Below are 21,031 nucleotides of genomic sequence, written 5' to 3'. Positions count from 1 at the left end.
TGTAACAGTAGTATGCTTGTGATGGCCAGTGCATGTGAAAGTTGAGTAGTATTTTTTGGGATGTTGCCTGGCTTGGATGAATGGTGGATAGAAGGTTTAAGATGTTTGCTTCTGTGGGAGAGGAACCACTGGATTGTAACGTTTGTCTCTTTAGGTAAATGCATCCATAATAGTAAGGTTGTGAATGCTAAATGAGTGTATGAAGGGAGAATTAGTATCTGGTGGGTAGTATGACTCATGGACTAGGGCTTTAAAAGGCGGTGAACAGTTAAGCCAGAAAGTCTGTACACCTCTTTCACCTTCACGTTTTATTACATTACAGACTCATTCTACAGGGTGGGCCATTTATATGGATACACCTAAATAAAATGGGAATGGTTGGTGATATTAACTTCCTGTTTGTGGCATATTAGTATATGGGAGGGGGAAAACTTTTCAAGATGGGTGGTGACCATGGTGGCCATTTTGAAGTCGGCCATTTTGGATCCAACTTTAGTTTTTTCAATGGGAAGAGGGTCATGTGACACATCAAACTTATTGAGAATTTCACAAGAAAAACAATGGTGTGCTTGGTTTTAACGTAACTTTATTCTTTCATGAGTTATTTACAAGCTTCTCTTTGTTTACAGCCATTGACATGTCGCAGAGGTTAACACGTGAGGAGCGGATAGAAATTGTGTTGATGTCTGGTGAACGCAGTACCCGGGTCATTGCAGCAGATTTCAATGCAAGACACCCTACGAAACCACCCATCTCGCATGCTACAGTTAGCAAACTGCTTGCCAAGTTTCGTGAAACTGGTTCAGTGTTGGATTTGCCAAAATGTGGACGCATGAAAACTGTCACTAATGAAGAAACATCAGTGGCTGTCCTAGCTTCATTCAGCCCACAGCGTAGCACTCGCCGCATGTCACTGGAGAGTGGCATCAGTCGAACATCCCTTCGGCGGATATTAGCTACTCACAAATGGCACCCTTACAAACTCCAGCTGCTGCAGCATCTCAACGAGGATGACCCAGATCGGCGCACTGAATTTGCAGAATGGGCAAAACAAAAATTGGAACAGGACCCTCAGTTTACACAGAACATTTTGTTCAGTGATGAGGCAAACTTTTATGTGAATGGTGAAGTTAACAAACAAAACCACCGCTATTGGTCTGACACTAACCCACATTGGATAGATCCCTCCAAGACTGTTGGAACACAAAAATTTATGGTATGGTGTGGTATATGGGGTACAAAGATAGTGGGGCCATTCGTCATCAATGGAAACCTCAAGGCCACTGGATATTTGAAATTGCTACATGATGATGTGTTTCCCTCTTTATGCACTGAAGCTGGCACGTTCCCTGAGTTTTTCCAGCAAGATGGTGCACCACCACATTATGGGTGTCATGGGCCAGTTGAATGGCCCCCAAGGTCTCCCGATCTGACCCCCTTAGACTTTTATCTTTGAGGTCATCTGAAGGCAATTGTCTATGCTGTGAAGATACGAGATGTGCAGCACCTGAAACTACGGATACTGGAAGCCTGTGCTAGCATTTCTTCTGCAGTGTTGCTATCAGTGTGTGAAGAGTGGGAGAAGAGGGTTGCATTGACAATCCAACACAATGGGCAGCACTTTGAACACATTTTCTAAGTGGTCAAAAACTTGTAAATAACTCATGAAAGAATAAAGTTACATTAAAACCAAGCACACCATTGTTTTTCTTGTGAAATTCTCAATAAGTTTGATGTGTCACATGACCCTCTTCCCATTGAAAAAACTAAAGTTGGATCCAAAATGGCCGACTTCAAAATGGCCGCCATGGTCACCACCCATCTTGAAAAGTTTTCCCCCTCCCATATACTAATGTGCCACAAACAGGAAGTTAATATCACCAACCATTCCCATTTTATTTAGGTGTATCCATATAAATGGCCCACCCTGAGTTCATTTTTGTCCCAAAATTCTACACAAAATAGCCCACAATGACAAAAAAAAAGTGAACGCAGGTTTTTAGACATTTGTGCTCATTTATTAAAAATGAAAATGTAAAATATCATATGTACACAAGTGTGCACACCCTTTGATATGACACCCAAAAGTGAACTGAGGTTGCATTTAGTTTTCACTGATACTGCTTCAGATGTTTCAACAATTTAACTGGAGTCCACCTGTGGTAAATTCAATTGATTGGACATGATTGGGGATTGCCAACACCTGCCTGTATAAGGTCCCATAGTTGACAGTGCATATCAGGGCAGACTTTAAGCCATGGGGTCAAATGAATTATCTGCAGACCCCAGAAACAGGATTGTGTCAAGGCATAGATCTGGAGAAGGGTACAAAAAAATTGCTGCAGCTTTACAGGTCCGAAAGAGCACAGTGGACACCATCATTCCTAAATGGAAGACGTATATTTCCTAAACCCTGTTTTCACTTCGTAATTATTAGCGATTGTGTGTAGATGTTTAAGGCAAAAAATGAACTCAATCCATTATAGAATGAGTCTGTAACGTAATAAATCATGGAGAAGGTAAAAGGGGTGTGCAGACTTTCTGGCTTGACTGTACTATCTCGGGGCAGGCCCACCAGCACAAGTTTAAAGCCGTTTATTTTACTTTTTCCCTGTCGTCCCTCATTCCTACCATTCACTCCCTTGTATTTTTGCCCTTAACTAAACATTGCAAGAATGGATGTGCACATACACACTTGCACACACAAAATAACATCTCTCTCCAATAGTTTTCACTCCCACTGTGGTTTCCAAGATGTAACATAAAGCCTGCACAAGGTTAATTTAATTATTATTATTATTTTCCACTGCGACCCATTTTTGGCTCGTGACCCTTGAAAAACCCTGCTCTAATCCATAGCCATACTAACCCACACTTCTCCATTCCTCCTTCTTTTCATCTATCCTTCCTTCCATTCACTCCCATTCATCACAAATCCACTGACATTGCACATACATACATTTAATCACTAGTTTGAGCAAAAGCATTCACACTCCAACCATATGTACTTGCACACACACACCTGTCTAGGCAAAAGTATTTAAATCCCAACCAAATACATACTTGCACTCACAGATTTACATATATTGGGTGTGTTCTAGTGCGCTCTCCACATAGACAGCATTTGACTTATTAGAACCCTCTCTTTTCAAACACACCCATTATCTCAGGGCAGGCCAACCACTACAAAGTCATTTTGACACATACTTATTTATTTTTCTTTTTTTTCTCATCCCCCGTTCATCCCATTCACTCTCATGAAATGCATTAGTTTATACTCATCAGTTGTGTTTTATTTATGCAAAAAAAATCTGTGATTCTTGGTCACAAAACAAGTTCCTTTCTTTGTCATCTTGGTTACTATGCAAGTGGAAGTTTACAGGATGCCTGATTATTATTCAAAAAATGGTCAAGTATATTAACCAACAACAATAGAGAGTACTTAGGACCAGTGAGAAAATTGGTCTTCATGGGTCTTTGTTTTAGTACATTTAAGCCTCAGTAATCTTTTTCCTCATAGTAATAGGTAGCTTAACAAAAAGGCGATGTCTCTAAGGCATTTTTGGCCCTGATGGCATTCCAGAGAGTTTTTGGGTTGGTTAGAGACACTGGAGGGAGTGGATCGCGTGACAAATAACTAAAGAACATAAACTTGACTTTCACTGTGTGGATGAAATAATTCATAACGATTAATAATTGAAACATAAAGGTTAAAATATTTTTTGTGTTAAATAAACTAATTGATGCTGCTTTTTTAAACCACATATTGAAACTGCTCATAAAAAGCTAATCAAATTACAAAAGTAATTGTTTGGCTTTAACACACAGTAGGCTGAATGTCACTAAGACTGCAGTTCGTGTAATATTTTTTGTGGTTGTATTTTCACAGATGTATAAGCTTCTTTACAAAGCAATTTCTGTCTTTTGAGGCTTTTTACTTTCTGTACTTACAATGAGACCCAAAACTCTTGTTGTTAAGATACCCATTTTTTTTTTTATTTTTTTTTTTTATTTATTTCCACTGAAACACTTGAAACTTGATATGCTACCCTTTAAATATTCCTCAGTACATTTTGTTTAAAACATATATTAAGGGGTTCAGCTTTGTTGATGTTTTGTTCTCATTTACATTTAAGGATTCTGTTTTTACAGTATAAATAAAATTAATTAATTATTAATCAATTAATTATTGCAAAATAAAATTTAATAATTAATTTGTTTTTTTAAATTTCAACTAGCTGTTCTAAATGAACTTAAGCTATGGATATAGGCATAAGTATATTTGTCCTTTAAAATGTGTAGTTGAAGAAAAATTTTTAATTAATTGTTTCATTGTGTAAATGGGTTAGCACAAACTGTTGTAATACAGCTAAAGCATTTTTATACATAAATATAATTTTACTAATGTATAAAATCCCCCCCCACCCCCTTCAAAAAATTATAGTAATTTAAATTTACTTACTTCAACTGTGATCCAGTAAAATGACTTACTTCTGTAGCTTACTTCTTTTTTAATGAGCACAGCAGTGGGTGTCACTGGTTTTAGAAATAAGATCCTCGCCTGTCATTGTCAAAAGTAAAAGTATAAGGCTTGTTGATGGTAAACACACTGTACATGGCATGCTGTTCTGCCTGTCTCCAAATATGAAAAGAATTGGGATAGTATGGAAAATACAAATAAAAATGCAGTGTTTTGTATTTATTATGACGTCATCTCGTTGCAGACTGTAGAAATTTCCCCAAGAAATTTAATGTTTTGTCTGGTTAACTTCATTTTAATTGTTCCATTTCTGCATTTTAGGCCTGCAACACATTCCAAAAAAGTTTGGACAGGGCAATTTAGGGCTAGTAATGTAAAAAAAAAAAAAATCAAGTAAGGAATGTCAAAAGGTGATTGTGTTCATGATACAAATGCAGTATCCATAAAATGAGTTTTTGAAGAGCAAACATGGGCAAAGGATCCATGGTTTGTCAATAAATGTGTGACAAAATTATTTAAATTTTTAAAAACAATGTTTCTCGAAGAAAGATTGGAAAAGATTTGCATAGTTCTTCCTCTACAGTGCATAATTTAATCATCATCCAGTGGAAATGTGTATTGTGGTTAGATAAATGACAGTCGTAGCCTAGTGGCTAGAGCCTTGGACTTTTAACTTAAAGGTTGAAAGTTTGAATCCCAGCTCTGTCATACAGCCACTGTTGGGCCCTTGAGCAAAGCCCTTAACCCTCTCTGCCTCTCTATATATGACCAATAAAGGCATGGTATTCTATTCTATTCCAAATATGACAAATGGAATTCATGTGCCCCGTATCAAAGACGAAAAGGACTTGTATCAGGAACACATCCAAAAGGCATGGTCTGTCATGGTATGGTGTTGTGTCAGAACCACATGAAGCACATTGCAAAGGCATGGCTGAAAAAAAATGGGGGTATGGGTACTGAACTGACCTGCCTGCAGTCCTGACCTGTCCCCAATAGAGAATGTGTGGAGAATTTTGAAAGAAAAAATGTGACCCCATACTGTTGAACACCTTAAGGCATGTTTGCAGGAAGAATGGGGCAAAAACACCAGAAACATTTAATCACTGGGTATCTTCTGTGCCAAAACATCTTTCAGGTGTTGTTAAATGGAATGGCAACATTGCAGTGGTAAATGCTGTACCGTCCCAACTTTGTTTTGGAATGTTTTGCAGGACTGAAATGCAAGAATGTATGTATGTTAACAAATGAAGTAAAGTTAATTCACAACATAAGCTTTCATGGGATCATACTGTTTGAAATAAAATAACAATAAAAGGATGTATAAATCAATAAAAAATGTATAAATCATTGCATACTGTCCTAAATTTTGAGGACATTCTAAAGGCTTGTTGAACACGTTATACCTGTCTGCCTAACAAAAGCCTTGCCATGCAACGTTTCTCTTAAACGATCTGTTTATTTGAAATCACATGGTCAGTCAGTGATGGGAGGGGTTATTTTGGGACTTGGTTTCTAGAGTCAGTAAATGTCTCAGTGTGTCTCAGTGTGGGTGTACTTTCATTAACTGACCATAATCCAATCTTGCCAGAGCCAGAAAGCACCATGTGCAGTCCAATGCCTGCGCCTGTTTGTTTGGTGAAAAATGTGAATGGTTCACTGCATGTGAATGACAGTGCCATAAAATATCTGGATGAGATCAGCCAGCCGGTGGTAGTAGTATCTATAGTAGGGCTTTACCGCACTGGAAAGTCTTACCTCATGAACCGGCTTGCAGGAAAACAAACAGGTAAGTTAAAATATCTGCTGAAACTGATTTATTTATTTATTTATTATTTCCTTAAATAAAATGCTTTAAAAGGTTAGTAAGTGCATGTTATTGCTTGGCCTAAGTGCTTAGTAAAGAGGTGGGTTTTAACGTGTCTTTTGAAGACAGTGAGAGACTCAGAAGTACAAATGGACAGGGAAAGTTCGCTCTACCACTTGGGTGCTAGTACATAACATATATGACAGACAGATAATTTAATCATTATTAATAATGGCTAGATGGGTAGCACTGTTGCCTTCCAGCAGGAAGTTCCTGAGTTTGATTCCGAGGTGAAGCGGTCTAGGTCTAAAAAAAACCTTTGGGTTTTTTTTAGCCATTCAGGTGTAAATAAACTCCTGTGCTTTGAATCACATAGCACAAGTGTGCTTGAGCTTTAGATCATGGACTGAAAAAGGATATTCTCATTTATGATCTTTTACAAGAACAGAATTGGTTTCTCTAATCATGCCAAATCTTTGGCAGTTTAGCAGCCAAGCACTATCAGCTCTTGACACCATTACACTGCTACTGATGAGCAGTATGACAAAGACTCTTGTGAGGTGTTTTTGTGGAAAGTTTAAAATATTGAATTGCACCTCAGTTACAGTAATGATAATGATTACAATGGTTATTGTATTGTTTTAGGATTTATGCTGGGCAGCACCATTGAATCAAAGACTAAAGGGATTTGGATGTGGTGTATCCCTCACCCCTGCATCCCAAATCACACCTTGGTGCTTTTGGACACAGAAGGACTGGGGAGCATTGACAAGGTATAAACATCTCTAACAAAATGGGTTTTATATTTACAAATAAAAAAATACAAGATCAGAAAGTCTTGATGCATAGATTAAAGAAATTCATTGTTATTCCAATGGAATAACATGTCTGGGGCAATGACAGGATAAGATGTAGGATTCCGGGTAGCATTTAAGATAGGATTTCCTAGGTGTTCCTAACTCATTATATCTACTTTACAAATTACCCCAATTTAAAAAATATATATGATGGAATTTTATAATATTAGGTTCATGACCCCTAAAGCGGAGTAGTTATGCTGAAATGAGGTTAACTGCTGTAAAATACTAATTCACCTGCTTTGTTTCTTACCTGCTATGCCAGGCACAGGTGTAATAACAATGAAATTAAATAATATTAGAGCTGTAAATTCAAACATAAATACTAACTCATTTATTAAATCTCATATCAGGTGATTACATCAGGGTTTTTTTTAATGGTTTGGTTAACTAAAACAATGATTAAATTACTGCATTATAAACACTCATGGCAGTTGTATTATTTTACATGTAAAGCAACCTACACTTAACTTACCCAGAAATAGATTAGATGAATATACTCAGATTTCACAGAATCAGGGCTGGAAAATAGGTACATTGCATGTTCCTTATGTGTTACCTGCTAACAAAATACTGTTGCTCTATTATAAAGCACAGCTCTTACGGCTCAGAAATACATTCAATGAAGCATATTTTAACCTCTTAAAACCTTGTTCCATAATGTAAGACTGAAGAACCAGATGCTTGTGGATGAAAAGTAATGATGTTTATTAATAAGGGCAAACCAGAAGGTAGTTGTTGAACAGGCTGAGTTAATAAAGTAAGGCAAACAAGAAGATTAGTCGTTAAACAAGATGAGGTCAAAACCAGTGACGCACACAGTACAACAATAACAAGTAAATCTGAAAACGAAAACAATAGACAGAAAAGGTTATATGCACGCAACTAGTAAGTACAATACTTCTCAAACACACCTGGACAGGTGTATACAGAGAGAGAGAGATAGAGAGAGAGAGAGAGAGAGAGAGAAACACATTGTCTTGGTCAAGGTTAGTTCAATTAGAACTAGAGAGGTGCATTTCCTGAAGAAAATGCGAGTGTGATTGCAGTGCAGCAGGTGAGCAGGTGTGCATATCCAAATGCCCAAATGCTGTATCCAAGTCGGGCTGTCATTAACTGGCTGTACGATTTAGAGTTGGAACGGCAGTTTTATTTATATTTTAGGCATTTAGCAGACACTTCTATTCAAAGGGACTTAGAGTACTGTGACAGTATATTGTCTAAGCAATTAAAGGTCAAGGGCCTTGCTCGAGGGCACAACTGTGGCAACCTGGGTTTGAACCAGCAACCTTTCAATTACTAGTCCAGTACCTTAACCACTAGGCTACAACTTTGTTGCTTAGTGGTTAAGGTACTAGACTAGTAATCAGAAGGTCACTGGTTCATCTCTCACCACTTCCAGGTTGCCACAGTTGGGCCCTTGAGCAAGGCCCTTGACCTTTAATTGCTTAGACAATATACTGTCACAGTACTCTAAGTCACTGGATAAAAGTGGATAACAGCAATGGTTATTGTTTTTATGTTTTAGGGTGACTCTAAAAATGATGCCTGGATCTTCTGTCTGGCTGTTCTTCTCAGCAGCACTTTGGTCTACAACAGTCGTGGAACTATCGACAACCAAGCACTGGAAAATTTACAGTATGCTTCCATACAAAATATGATTAAACAAAAATATATACACATAATATAATTATTTCTTATAAAAAAAAAACCATCACCTTTCTTATTCAGTAGTTTTTTTCTGACAAATTGCAGCTATGTCACTGAGCTTGCAGAACAGATTAAGATCAAATCACCTGCATCTGCACAAGCTGAAGATGATGATGAAGATTTCCAGTTTGTGCGGTTCTTTCCTAATTTTATCTGGACAGTACGAGACTTTGTACTGGAACTAAAAATTGAAAACAAGGGTCAAGTGAATGAGGATGAGTACTTAGATTTTGCACTTCAGCTGAAGAAAGGTATTGATTACATTATTTACTGAAATTCATAGATCAATCATTGGTAAAAGGCTGTCTAGTTCACGACGGGTTAATACTTATCTTTTGTGAGATCTGTTCACTACAAATAGAGCTATATTTTTTCATTTAACGCTATCTCATTTTTCCATTTTAAGGAGGACTAAATTCATGTATTTTTGAATGTTTCAAAAAATTAGATCAATAGTTAATCAAGAGCTAGTCAAGAGTTAATAGTTTATTGAACTTTTATTGAGTTTATAGTAAATATTTAAGCCAATCTGAGGCATAATGTAGAAAATAAATTTATATACAACCTAAATTCCAAAATTGTGGACACTGTAAAATGCTAATAATAATTATTAAATTCTATTTGACCTGTATTAAATTTAAAACACTACATTAACACTACAATATTTGATGTTTAATTGCGTTTTGTAGATATTGGCTTATTTCAAATGACTGCATCACATAATGAAAGTTTTGATACTGGATTATATTTTTTATCAAAACTCTATTATGCAAGTACTCACTCAGCTATGCCTCATATTTTGTATTTTGTTCTTTATAATGTACCTCACATTTACTTTTACATTGACCACATTTTCCCACTTTGCGGTAGTCTATTTCAAGTGAGCATTAATGGGTGTTGTTGAATGCATAGTGCTGTCTTAACTTGAATGCAGCATTGTGTAAGGAATTAAAGCTTCAGACCGGATTGCCTGAATTTAAGGATGATATTTATGTACTGTAGAGGGTAATCATTTATTTTAAAAATGTTGTTCTTAAACTGTTATTTGCCTACACAATTATTCACATATATTCACCCCATATATTCACAAGTCTCTACCCATACTTGCCTATAAAATACCTGGATGTCACTTAAGCATGATTGGATAGCCTTTTTTAGATTTACTTTGTAGTTTTAAATTGCCCTGTACCAAAATGTTGGGTTATTGCTGAAAGCATAAATATTATAATGTTCAAATTTATCACTTAATACATTAAATATATTTTATTTGTATTGTCTTAATTAACAGTTTACACCTGTCTTAACTTTTCTAGAATTATGTATTTATTTATTATCATTTTACCGTCATGTTTACACACTTTAGTTACATTCATAACAGAAACAGTAGTTACTCATTACACAAGATTCATCAGTTCACAAGTTTAATAAAAAACACAGTCATGGACAGTTGTTTGTTTCATCAATTAACCTGACTGCATGTCTTTGAACTGTGGGAGGAAACCGGAGCTCCCAGAGGAAACCCACACAGACACGAGGAGAACATGCAAACTCCACACAGAAAGGACCCGGACCGCCCCACCTGGGGTTCGAACCCAGGATCTTCTTGCTGTGAGGTGACAGTGCTACCCACCAAGCCACCCCTTTCTGGAATGAGGATTTGTATTTCAAGTGCAGATGTAATTATGTGTGCTGATGTTTGGATCCTTTTTTATGACACAGGCACTGGGACAAGAATCAGCAACTACAATCTTCCAAGACGGTGTATTCGAAACTATTTTCCAACTCGGAAGTGTTTTGTATTCCCGTTACCTGCCTCCCAGGACAAAATGACTCGCCTTGAGAGCCTAAGTGAAAATGATATATGGCCTGATTTTCTTAATGTGACACAGCATTTCTGTGACCATGTCTTTAACAAAAGTAAAGTCAAAACCTTGAAAGGAGGACAAAGAGTCGCTGGCAGGAGTAAGTACTCTATTTATGTCTACAGTTAAAGTACACATACAGTGTCATGAAAAACTATTTGCTCCCTTTTAGACAACCCAAGTAGTCACAAAATACTGTTTTGAAATTATTAATGTATTTACTGAAGGCCCTCCTAAACATAACACTTGATTAGTATAACATAACAGATGATTAGTCTTTCAAATCACTATGACAGAATTCTGCCCTAATTTCCTTGAGGAATTGACTTAATTAAGCCACAGTTAACAGTTTTTAAACATCAACTGCCTGTATAAGATTCCTTCACATTTCTAATGTTTTTGTAATCTTTGCTTACATTTAAAAAAAATGACCAGTTTCCCAGAAGGCTAACATGTTTTTGGTGGTCGAAGGATTATACAAACCCAAATCAGAAAAAGTTGAGACAGTATGGAAAATGCAAATAAAATAATAATAATAAAAAGTGTTTCTTACATTTACTTTAAGTTTTATTTGATTGCAGACAATTTGAATACAACATATTCCATGTTTTATCTGCTCAACTTCATTTCATTTATTAATATACATCAATTCCTGCATTTTAGGCCTGCAACACATTCCAAAAAAAGTAGGGACATGGGTAATTTAGGGGTGAAATAACTAAATAAAGATGTGATGTCAACAGGTGATTGTAATCATGGTTTGGTACAAAAACAGCATTCAGGAAAGGCTGAGTCCTTGATGATCAAAGATGATCAGAGGATGTCCAGTTTGTCAACAAATGTGTGAGAAAATGATTAAAATGTTTAAAAACAATAAACCTCAAAGAAAGATGGAAAGGGGTTTGCATATTTCTCCCTCTACAGTGCATAATATCATTAAACCATTCAAGGAATTGGGAGGCCAAGGGTGCAAGCTTAAGCTGAACACCCGTGATCTTCCATCCCTCAGACGGCACTGCATCAAGAACCGCCACTCAACAATAGCTGATATAACCACATGAGCAAGAGATTACTTTGGCAAACCTTTGTTAAGCACTACAAAACAGAGTTACATGCACAAATGCCACTTCAAACTTTACTGTGCAAAAAAGAAGTCTTAATGTTAACCATGTCCAGAAGCGGTGTTGACTTCTCTGGGCTTGGAGGCATCTAGGATGGACCATCACACAGTGGACATGTGTATTGTGGTCAGATGAATCAGCATTCCAGGTCTTTTTTTTTTTTTGGAAAAAATGGACGTCATGTGCTCCAGACCAAAGATGAAAAGGACCATCCAGACTGTTATCAGCAAAAAGCCAGGGTGTGTCATTGTATGGCTATGGGGATGTGTCAGTGCCCTTGGCAAAGGTCATTTACACTTCTGTGATGGCAGCATTAATGCAGAAAAGTACATTGAGATCTTACAGCAACATATGCTGCTCTCAAGACATCATCTTTTCCAGGGACGTCCATGCAAAAACCACATTACAAAGGCATGGCTGCAGAAGAAGAGGGTACGGGTACTGGACTGGCCTGCCTGCAGTTTTGACCTGTCCCCAATAGAGAATGTGTAGAGAATTTTGAAACAAAAAATGCGACAACAACGACCCCGTACTGTTGCACACCTAAAGACGTGTTTGCAGGAAGAATTAGACAAAATAAAAGCTGAAACACTAAATCACTTGGTCTCCTCGGTGCCAAAACGTCTTTTAAAGTAAATGTAAGAAACTGGGTTTTTTTTTTTATTATTATTTGCATTTTCCAAGCTGTACCAACTTTTTCTGATTTGGGGTTGTAATTTAGTACATAAGCAGTATCCATGAAGTTCTGGGTCTTTGAGAAGCAGTGATATGTCAAAAAGTCTCCAGTTTGCCAAAAAAAAAAATGCATGAGAAAATAATTAAAATTAAAACAGTGCATAATATCATTAAACAATTCAAGGAATATGAAGGAATTTTAGTGCCTAAAAGGGCAAGGGTGCCAGTCTTGGCTAAACACTCATGATCTCTAATCCTTAAGACAGCACTGCATCAAGAACCATCATTCATCAATACCTAATATAACAACATGGGCAAGAGATTTTTTTTTTGCAAACATTTGTCAAGCACTACAAGAGTTACATTCTCAAAAGCCACTTACAATTTTACAGTGCAAAAAAAGGCCTTATGGTAAATAGAACAAAATAAATAATAACTAAGGTGGGTTTTTGGTCAACCTGTTTGGATAGATGATATTATGGACTCCATGAAGTACCAGCAAATTAAAACCTGACTGTCCTAACAGGAAGCTTAAACTGGGCTGTATTTGCATCTTACAGCACACCCTTAAACTAAGACAAAAATGACAGAATTATAATTTTACTATGGCCATCTTAGTGCCCTGAGTTAAAACCCATAGGATAACTGTGGGATGAGATAAAGAGAAGATTGTTGTTGGAATCTGCAGGGTCTGGAGAGGTTCTGTATGGAGGGAAATATCTAGTCATGTGTTCTCATTATAGGTAAAGACTGATCTGTTATCTTGAAAAAGAGAAGCTGTGTGAAAGTACTAAATGGAGACAGGTTTTATTGATTTAGTTTATACTTTTAATTATTGTGTTTTTCAATGAAGTGTGTTGTTGTATTAAATGGTAAACAGACAAGCAATTAAAATTTTTCTTACTGTTTGTTCATGTTGTCCAGGAGTGGCAATATTCGTGGAGGGGACCGTATATATAAAACATTTTATTAATTTGCAATAATTACTTTAAATTGTCATATAAACTGTGTGTATGTGTGTGTGTGTGTGTGTGTGTGTGTGTGTGTTGACAGTGTTTGGTCACCTGGTTCAGTCGTATGTGGATACAATCTCTAGTGGCAAAGTTCCCTGCCTGGAGAATGCTGTGGTTGCTATGGCAAGAAAAGAGAACCAGGCATCTGTGGAGGAAGCAGTTAAACTATACCAGAGTGGGATGGAACAGGTTACCAACAAACACAAACATGATTATTTTATATTTTGTAAAAAATAAAATAAATATTTAATTGATCCATGCAATGTGTGTATTAACAAAGTATACAAACTACTGTTGAATGTGGTTACTGAATGAAACCTGTAAGTCCTCAGATGAGAAGCGATCATCCCACTGTGATAAATACAGTCATGTAGACTTGGAAAGTACTTAGGAAAACTGTTGTGACGTAACCCAGTTTGACATTGCATTAAGATTTGCATCCTGGAACTCTGTTAAGCAAAGTAAAAGCCAAACATTATTTCTAAGCTGAGTGTCTGAAAGGTGCAAAAGCCAACTTCTGTCATGGGGGTGCATCAGTTATTGCATTGCATATGTGTGAAGGGTATCAGAATTGCATGAAAAAACTTTTTAAAAACAATGTTCCTTCATTGCAATGTATGTTTTCCTCTACAGTGCATAATATCATCAAATGACTCAATAATCTGGAGGATTCTTGTTCAAGTGTTACATTGTTCAAGTTTTGTTAGAAGGAATGTCAACTTTTCAGGGTGGTAAATGCTTTACTGTGCCAACTTTTTGAGAATGTGTTGCAGGCCTGGAATGCAGAAATGAATGTACATTAAAATGAAGTTGACCAGGCAACACAGGAAATATCTTAGGTTTTTATCACAGCAACTTCAAATTGTAACCAATTACAATGCAAACAATTTAAGGGTTAAGGGCCTTGCCAAAAGTCTCAGCAATGACAACTTGTGGGGCTTAACAAAGAGATCTTCTGATTACTAGTCCAGTACCACTGCCCTTACGTATGTATCAAGTATGAATGGGCAAAATTACATTTGTAAAACTGTAACAACTAGTATCATCGGTTCATAATGGATTATGATTAGTAAAAGTAATGTATGTGATGTACATCATGTGTGATGAACACACTTCTGTTCCAAATTTATTTAGTTTGTTTCACAAATATAATTCTAAATTTGTTTATATTTACAATACGATAAATCTGATTACATTGGAATTGAAAAAATTAACATTCCAATTTATATTGGAATTTTTTTGCAAAATCTGTTTTGTATTTTAGTCATTTAATTAAAGGTTCACAAGAATTACCATATTACTTATTCTTATTTTAATTTTTACAATATTTACAATACATTTTACAATGGGGTTGTGCAAATAATGGTGGCATCTATACCTTTCCAAGTGGCCTGCAATAAAAGAATTTAAAATATTATAACTAAAGATTCAAATTTAAGTTTCTCATTTTAGCACCAGCAGTAGATACACTATACCGCCAAAAGTATGTGGACACTGGACCAGAACTGTCTTGCACATCCCATTTCAAAACCACAGACATAATGTAGAGTTTACCCTCCTTCCCTTGTAGTTATAACAGCCTTTAATGTTCTGTAAAAAAATTTTGACCCTTCAGTGAAAAGGGTAGCTTGTAGCTTGTTATTTAGCTTGTCAGACAACGGATGGTTGGCTGTGATTCAGTTTAGAGCACAGGAAGCTGAAGTGCCTGCAGTGAAGAGCTGCTAACTGAACTTAAGCTTTATGTTACACTTACATTGACTTTATAAATTGTACATGAAACAAAAAGCTTTTGCTGAATTAAGTTTTTACAAACTCTGTTCCTGTCAATAGAACCAGAAATTCTTAATTAAAATATCAGCACGTAGTTGTTTTTCATAAAATACAAAAATCCCTTGAACCCTATTCTAACTGAATTTTAATGCAGGTGAAGAATTTGTTTCCGGTCAGCTTCAGTACAATTTCTGCTGAACACCAGAAGCTCAGCACCATGGCTACAGCTGAGTTTCTGAAGCACTCATTCAAAGATGAACAAGTACAGTACTTCAAAAAATTGATGGTGAGTGTAATAATAATATGAGTGCTCTCCATTTACAAGCCTGCTGCTTCTGTGATAATAAAAAAGTAAATACACATTTAAAGTCGAAAGTGTACATACACTGTCGAATGTAGTGAAATACAACAAATTACTAGAAGCTGTAACAAAGGACAAACACTGAGTAAGTATTACACTGTACTGAGAGGCAAAGAGTGTGGGAGGAAAAGAGCTTAAGATATGACACAAGTGAAAAGAATTAACAAGGATAAAATGTTCGGTAGAGAGATTTTTAGTGTGATATAACAGTTGTGATATTATTGGGTGGGAATTCCAGAAGAAGCTTAAAGTTGTTTATATTTTATGTAAAATGTAAATGACCCTGACCGGCATAAAGCAGTTGAAATGAAATGCAACATTTTTGAAAGTAGAAAGCTGCTGCAGTTTAGGTGTGGCAACTCCAGTATAATAGGGTGTTATGCATTTCTAACTTTTGTGTATTTTTATAGGAGGAAATAGAAAAACACTTTGCTGAGCTGTTTGTTCAGAACATGGAGACATCAGAGATAAAATGCCAGAAGCTGCTGTCTGATCTGTACCTGGAAATCAATGAGCGTCTGCAGCAGGGGGAGTATGCAAAGCCTGGAGGATATAAACTATATAGCATACACAAAGAGAAGAGCATCATCAACAAGTACCACAGCCAGCCTGACAAGGGAGTCAGAGTAAGGAACACCGTAATTTAACAAAGGTGTCTGGAAAATAACTCAAAATGCACAGTGTACAAGCCTCTGTTGTTGAAAATCTCATTATATGTGTGCAGGCTGAGGATGTGTTGGAAACATTTCTTAATAAAAAACGTATAGAGGCAGACATAATTCTCCAGACTGACACCAAACTGACAGAACATGAGAAAAAAATGAAAGGTAAGCAACAGAGACTTTCAATCTCACTAAATAATAACTCAAGACTTGATGTGTTGGTTTTTTTTACTGAGAGGAACTAAATTATGTACATTAAACAAGGTCAAAAACTATTTTGCAAATATGTGATGTTCTTTTGTAACTAAATGTATTTATGGTTTGACACCTTTTCATTTAAAATAAGGTTTGTGTACTTTTGTGAACTGCAGGGCTATATCACTGGGAGCTTAATGTTTTAAAATGAAAGTAAAAGGGCCTGGTTTTCACATCATCTATGTAAATTGGTCAGGCTTTGCACCAAATTAAAATATCTAAGTCTGAAACAAGGATAGTTAGGCACTGAAATTAGGCTTCAAAGAAAAATCAAGTTTTAAAGCAGAACACTGGAAAGTAAATGCTAAATGTGGTCGGCCTGCATAAAAACATTTGACAACTTATCTAGTAGGTACTCCTTTTATTTGCCTTTTTGTTAGTGGATTTTTAACCACAATATTGTTCTACCTTGGAACATTTGCTCCTTGACATCTATTTGCATTCTTGCAAAGGAGTGGACCAAGTTTTCCATAGCAAAGCTCATCCAGCCCCATTACAGAAACCACCTATTAAATAAGTCTTAGGTGTGGAGATCAGATGATGTGGGGATTGATGAGATGACATTGTGTGCAGGGCCTGATGAGGCATGTACTGTTACAGATAAAGACCACCACTTATGTGACATTACACACATCAAACATCAGCTGTTAAACATTTTAGATCTAGAATGTTAAATAAAATGCTAGGATACTTTAAAATGTTTAGCCTAAATCACACCTGAGCATTGTACTGCCCCCACCGGCCAGCATGAGGTCAGTGGCGACTAAAAATCAGACATAAATAAATGTACATCACACATGCAATACAAAAGGATTGTTTTCATTTTGAAGGGGCCGCTATCTCTTCAACTTTACGCATGTTTTAATTTACATTTGTGTGTGCAAGTGTATCTGACTTCACCGTAATGTGTTGGTGAACAGAACAGAGTGCGAATGATGGCGATGGTAGACTTAACACAACATGGATTAAAGTCCATGTATTTACTTACTTAAGCATTACAGTTTAAATCTAGAGTTTAAATCACCATTACGGTACTAAACACAGAGAAATACAAGAACTTAAAAGATGCTAAACAGTCACATTTAAAGCTTTGCTAGCTAAACTGCAAAAGCAACAAGGACTTTTTATAAAGTTTTACACATCCAGGACTGGAGCAGTCAAGTTCAGCTTTGTGATTTAAAAAAAAATATCCAATGAGAACAAAGAAGTGGAAAATAGCAAATTAGGCGATTAGACTCCAAACAAAATAGCAGTAGCACTTTGTGTAAAGTTAATTTAAAAACCTGCACATTTTGTTCACAACTAATTAAATTAATTAAATTTGAATTAATAAGATTAAATAATCTTATGTTCATTGCCTGATTGTAACATTGATTCTTAACAGTAACAGCTTATCAGAACTGTACGATTTACTGCTTTTTATAAAGATATAAAATAAATATTGAGCAGAATAAAGTTCACCCTATTGGCCGGGCCCTCCACAACAGTCCCAGTTTCTCATGTGGCCCTCTGGAAAATTGATTTGCCCACCCCTGGCCTAAATGTTTTGAAGACACAGATTTATGCTTTTATGCATTGATTTATGTAACTTATGTAAATTTTTGCTTGTATATTGAAGAAAATTTAATGTCCATTTTTAATGTATAGGACATTTAAATATTCAGTATTTTACCCATGCTGGGTTTAAAGTTTACACAAAGCAAAGTTCTACAATGTCATTTGCCTTTGTGGAATGGCCTCTTACGTGATTTCTCTGTGCTTATAGAGTGTATCACAAAAGTGAGTACACCCCTCACATTTCTGCAGATATTTAAGTATATCTTTTCATGGGACAACACTGACAAAATGACACTTTGACACAATGAAAAGTAGTCTGTGTGCAGCTTATATAACAGTGTAAATTTATTCTTCCCTCAAAATAACTCAATATACAGCCATTAATGTCTAAACCACTGGCAACAAAAGTGAGTACACCCCTTAGTGAAAGTTCCTGAAGTGTCAATATTTTGTGTGGCCACCATTATTTCCCAGAACTGCCTTAACTCTCCTGGGCATGGAGTTTACCAGAGCTTCACAGGTTGCCACTGGAATGCTTTTCCACTCCTCCATGACGACATCACGGAGCTGGCGGATATTCGAGACTTTGCGCTCCTCCACCTTCTGCTTGAGGATGCCCCAAAGATGTTCTATTGGGTTTAGGTCTGGAGACATGCTTGGCCAGTCCATCACCTTTACCCTCAGCCTCTTCAATAAAGCAGTGGTCGTCTTAGAGGTGTGTTTGGGGTCATTATCATGCTGGAACACTGCCCTGCGACCCAGTTTCCGGAGGGAGGGGATCATGCTCTGCTTCAGTATTTCACAGTACATATTGGAGTTCATGTGTCCCTCAATGAAATGTAACTCCCCAACACCTGCTGCACTCATGCAGCCCCAGACCATGGCATTCCCACCACCATGCTTGACTGTAGGCATGACACACTTATCTTTGTACTCCTCACCTGATTGCCGCCACACATGCTTGAGACCATCTGAACCAAACAAATTAATCTTGGTCTCATCAGACCATAGGACATGGTTCTAGTAATCCATGTCCTTTGTTGACATGTCTTCAGCAAACTGTTTGCAGGCTTTCTTGTGTAGAGACTTCAGAAGAGGCTTCCTTCTGGGGTGACAGCCATGCAGACCAATTTGATGTAGTGTGCGGCGTATGGTCTGAGCACTGACAGGCTGACCCCCCACCTTTTCAATCTCTGCAGCAATGCTGACAGCACTCCTGCGCCTATCTTTCAAAGACAGCAGTTGGATGTGACGCTGAGCACGTGCACTCAGCTTCTTTGGACGACCAATGCGAGGTCTGTTCTGAGTGGACCCTGCTCTTTTAAAACGCTGGATGATCTTGGCCACTGTGCTGCAGCTCAGTTTCAGGGTGTTGGCAATCTTCTTGTAGCCTTGGCCATCTTCATGTAGCGCAACAATTCGTCTTTTAAGATCCTCAGAGAGTTCTTTGCCATGAGGTGCCATGTTGGAACTTTCAGTGACCAGTATGAGAGAGTGTGAGAGCTGTACTACTAAATTGAACACACCTGCTCCCTATGCACACCTGAGACCTAGTAACACTAACGAGTCACATGACATTTTGGAGGGAAAATGACAAGCAGTGCTCAATTTGGACATTTAGGGGTGTACTCACTTTTGTTGCCGGTGGTTTAGACATTAATGGCTGTATATTGAGTTATTTTGAGAGAAGAATAAATTTACACTGTTATATAAGCTGCACACAGACTACTTTTCATTGTGTCAAAGTGTCATTTTGTCAGTGTTGTCCCATGAAAAGATATACTTAAATATCTGCAGAAATGTGAGGGGTGTACTCACTTTTGTGATACACTGTGTGCATAGTTTGTATGCACCCAAATACATGGAACAGTGGTCTTTTGCCAAGGTTAAGAGGAAATTTAAATTTCTTACCTTATGCCAACCAGCAAATTGTTTGGCTGGTCAGATGTAATCTAACAGAAGCTAAGCTGCTCAGACGTATTAATTTCATGCTTATATCAAGTTCTGTAATTATAGTTAATCACATTTACAAACAATTAATTAGAGTGACATATTGCAATGTTAAATAAATAATTTAAAAAAATTATCTCAGCATATGTTCATGAAACTTTCAATAAACCTATTTTTCAAAATCATTCTTTCCTTTTTTGGGCAAAGAATTGTGTTTCAATCATTCAGTCACAGCTCAATGGTGGTAAAAATGACTCATATCCCTTACAATTTCCCAGCAAGTGTTTGTGAACCTAAATTTTGTTCAGACAGCATTCCTGAGACACTTTCTTTCTCAATCTTCCTTTAATTATGGCTTACAGAGATGGAAGAACAATCAGCTTTGTTAAAGCAGAAGGATGAAGCAGAAGAGAAAAGAATGCAGGAGCTAGAACAAATGGTGGTGGAGGGAAAAAAGCACAGTGAGGAACGACTGCAGCAGCTCCAGGAAAAAATTAAGGAAGAGTTGCTTCAGCAGCAGCAGGAGCTGGAGAAAGCTGTGGAGAAGAAACTGCATGAGCAAAACGAACTAATTCAGAAAGGCTTTGAAAATTTAGCACAAAGTGTGCACCAGGGGATTCAGCAACTCAAAAAAGAAAAGGAGGAACTTTCTATTAGTGATTGTTTTAGTTATGTTAAGTCTGCTTTAGACATTGGCAAAGATATATTAGCCATGTATTTACTGTACAAATCCTCATTTAAGTAAAACAGGACAGAGCACTTTGAGTAACAACTTTAATGATCCTGGATGTACATTTTTATTCACGTAACAACAGGCCAATTAGGGTCTGGGTCAAATATTTACATTGAACTTTCTTAGTGGCTGCTTTTATTATGAGCAAGTAAGAACTGTGACTGACTGCTAACAAGCAATTGCTTAAAGGCCCAACAGTGAACTTCAGATCACAAATT

The 21,031-nt window shown here is 36.9% G+C and overlaps 1 protein-coding gene across 1 annotated transcript; it reads left to right on the top strand.

Annotated features, from left to right (window-relative positions):
- The first annotated feature begins 6,085 nt into the window (after positions 1 to 6,085).
- LOC134302203 (guanylate-binding protein 1-like) lies at positions 6,086 to 20,825 on the top strand. Its single transcript, XM_062987237.1, has 10 exons — positions 6,086 to 6,269; positions 6,933 to 7,060; positions 8,673 to 8,782; positions 8,900 to 9,105; positions 10,574 to 10,816; positions 13,566 to 13,714; positions 15,450 to 15,581; positions 16,067 to 16,282; positions 16,381 to 16,483; positions 20,443 to 20,825. The coding sequence occupies exons 1-10, from the start codon at positions 6,086 to 6,088 to the stop codon at positions 20,823 to 20,825; spliced, it is 1,854 nt and encodes a 617-aa protein (XP_062843307.1).
- The last annotated feature ends 206 nt before the right edge of the window (positions 20,826 to 21,031 follow it).

This window comes from Trichomycterus rosablanca, chromosome 25 (genome assembly GCF_030014385.1).
Source record: "Trichomycterus rosablanca isolate fTriRos1 chromosome 25, fTriRos1.hap1, whole genome shotgun sequence".
Lineage (NCBI taxonomy): Eukaryota > Metazoa > Chordata > Actinopteri > Siluriformes > Trichomycteridae > Trichomycterus > Trichomycterus rosablanca.
This window is presented reverse-complemented; position numbering and strand designations above follow the sequence as displayed.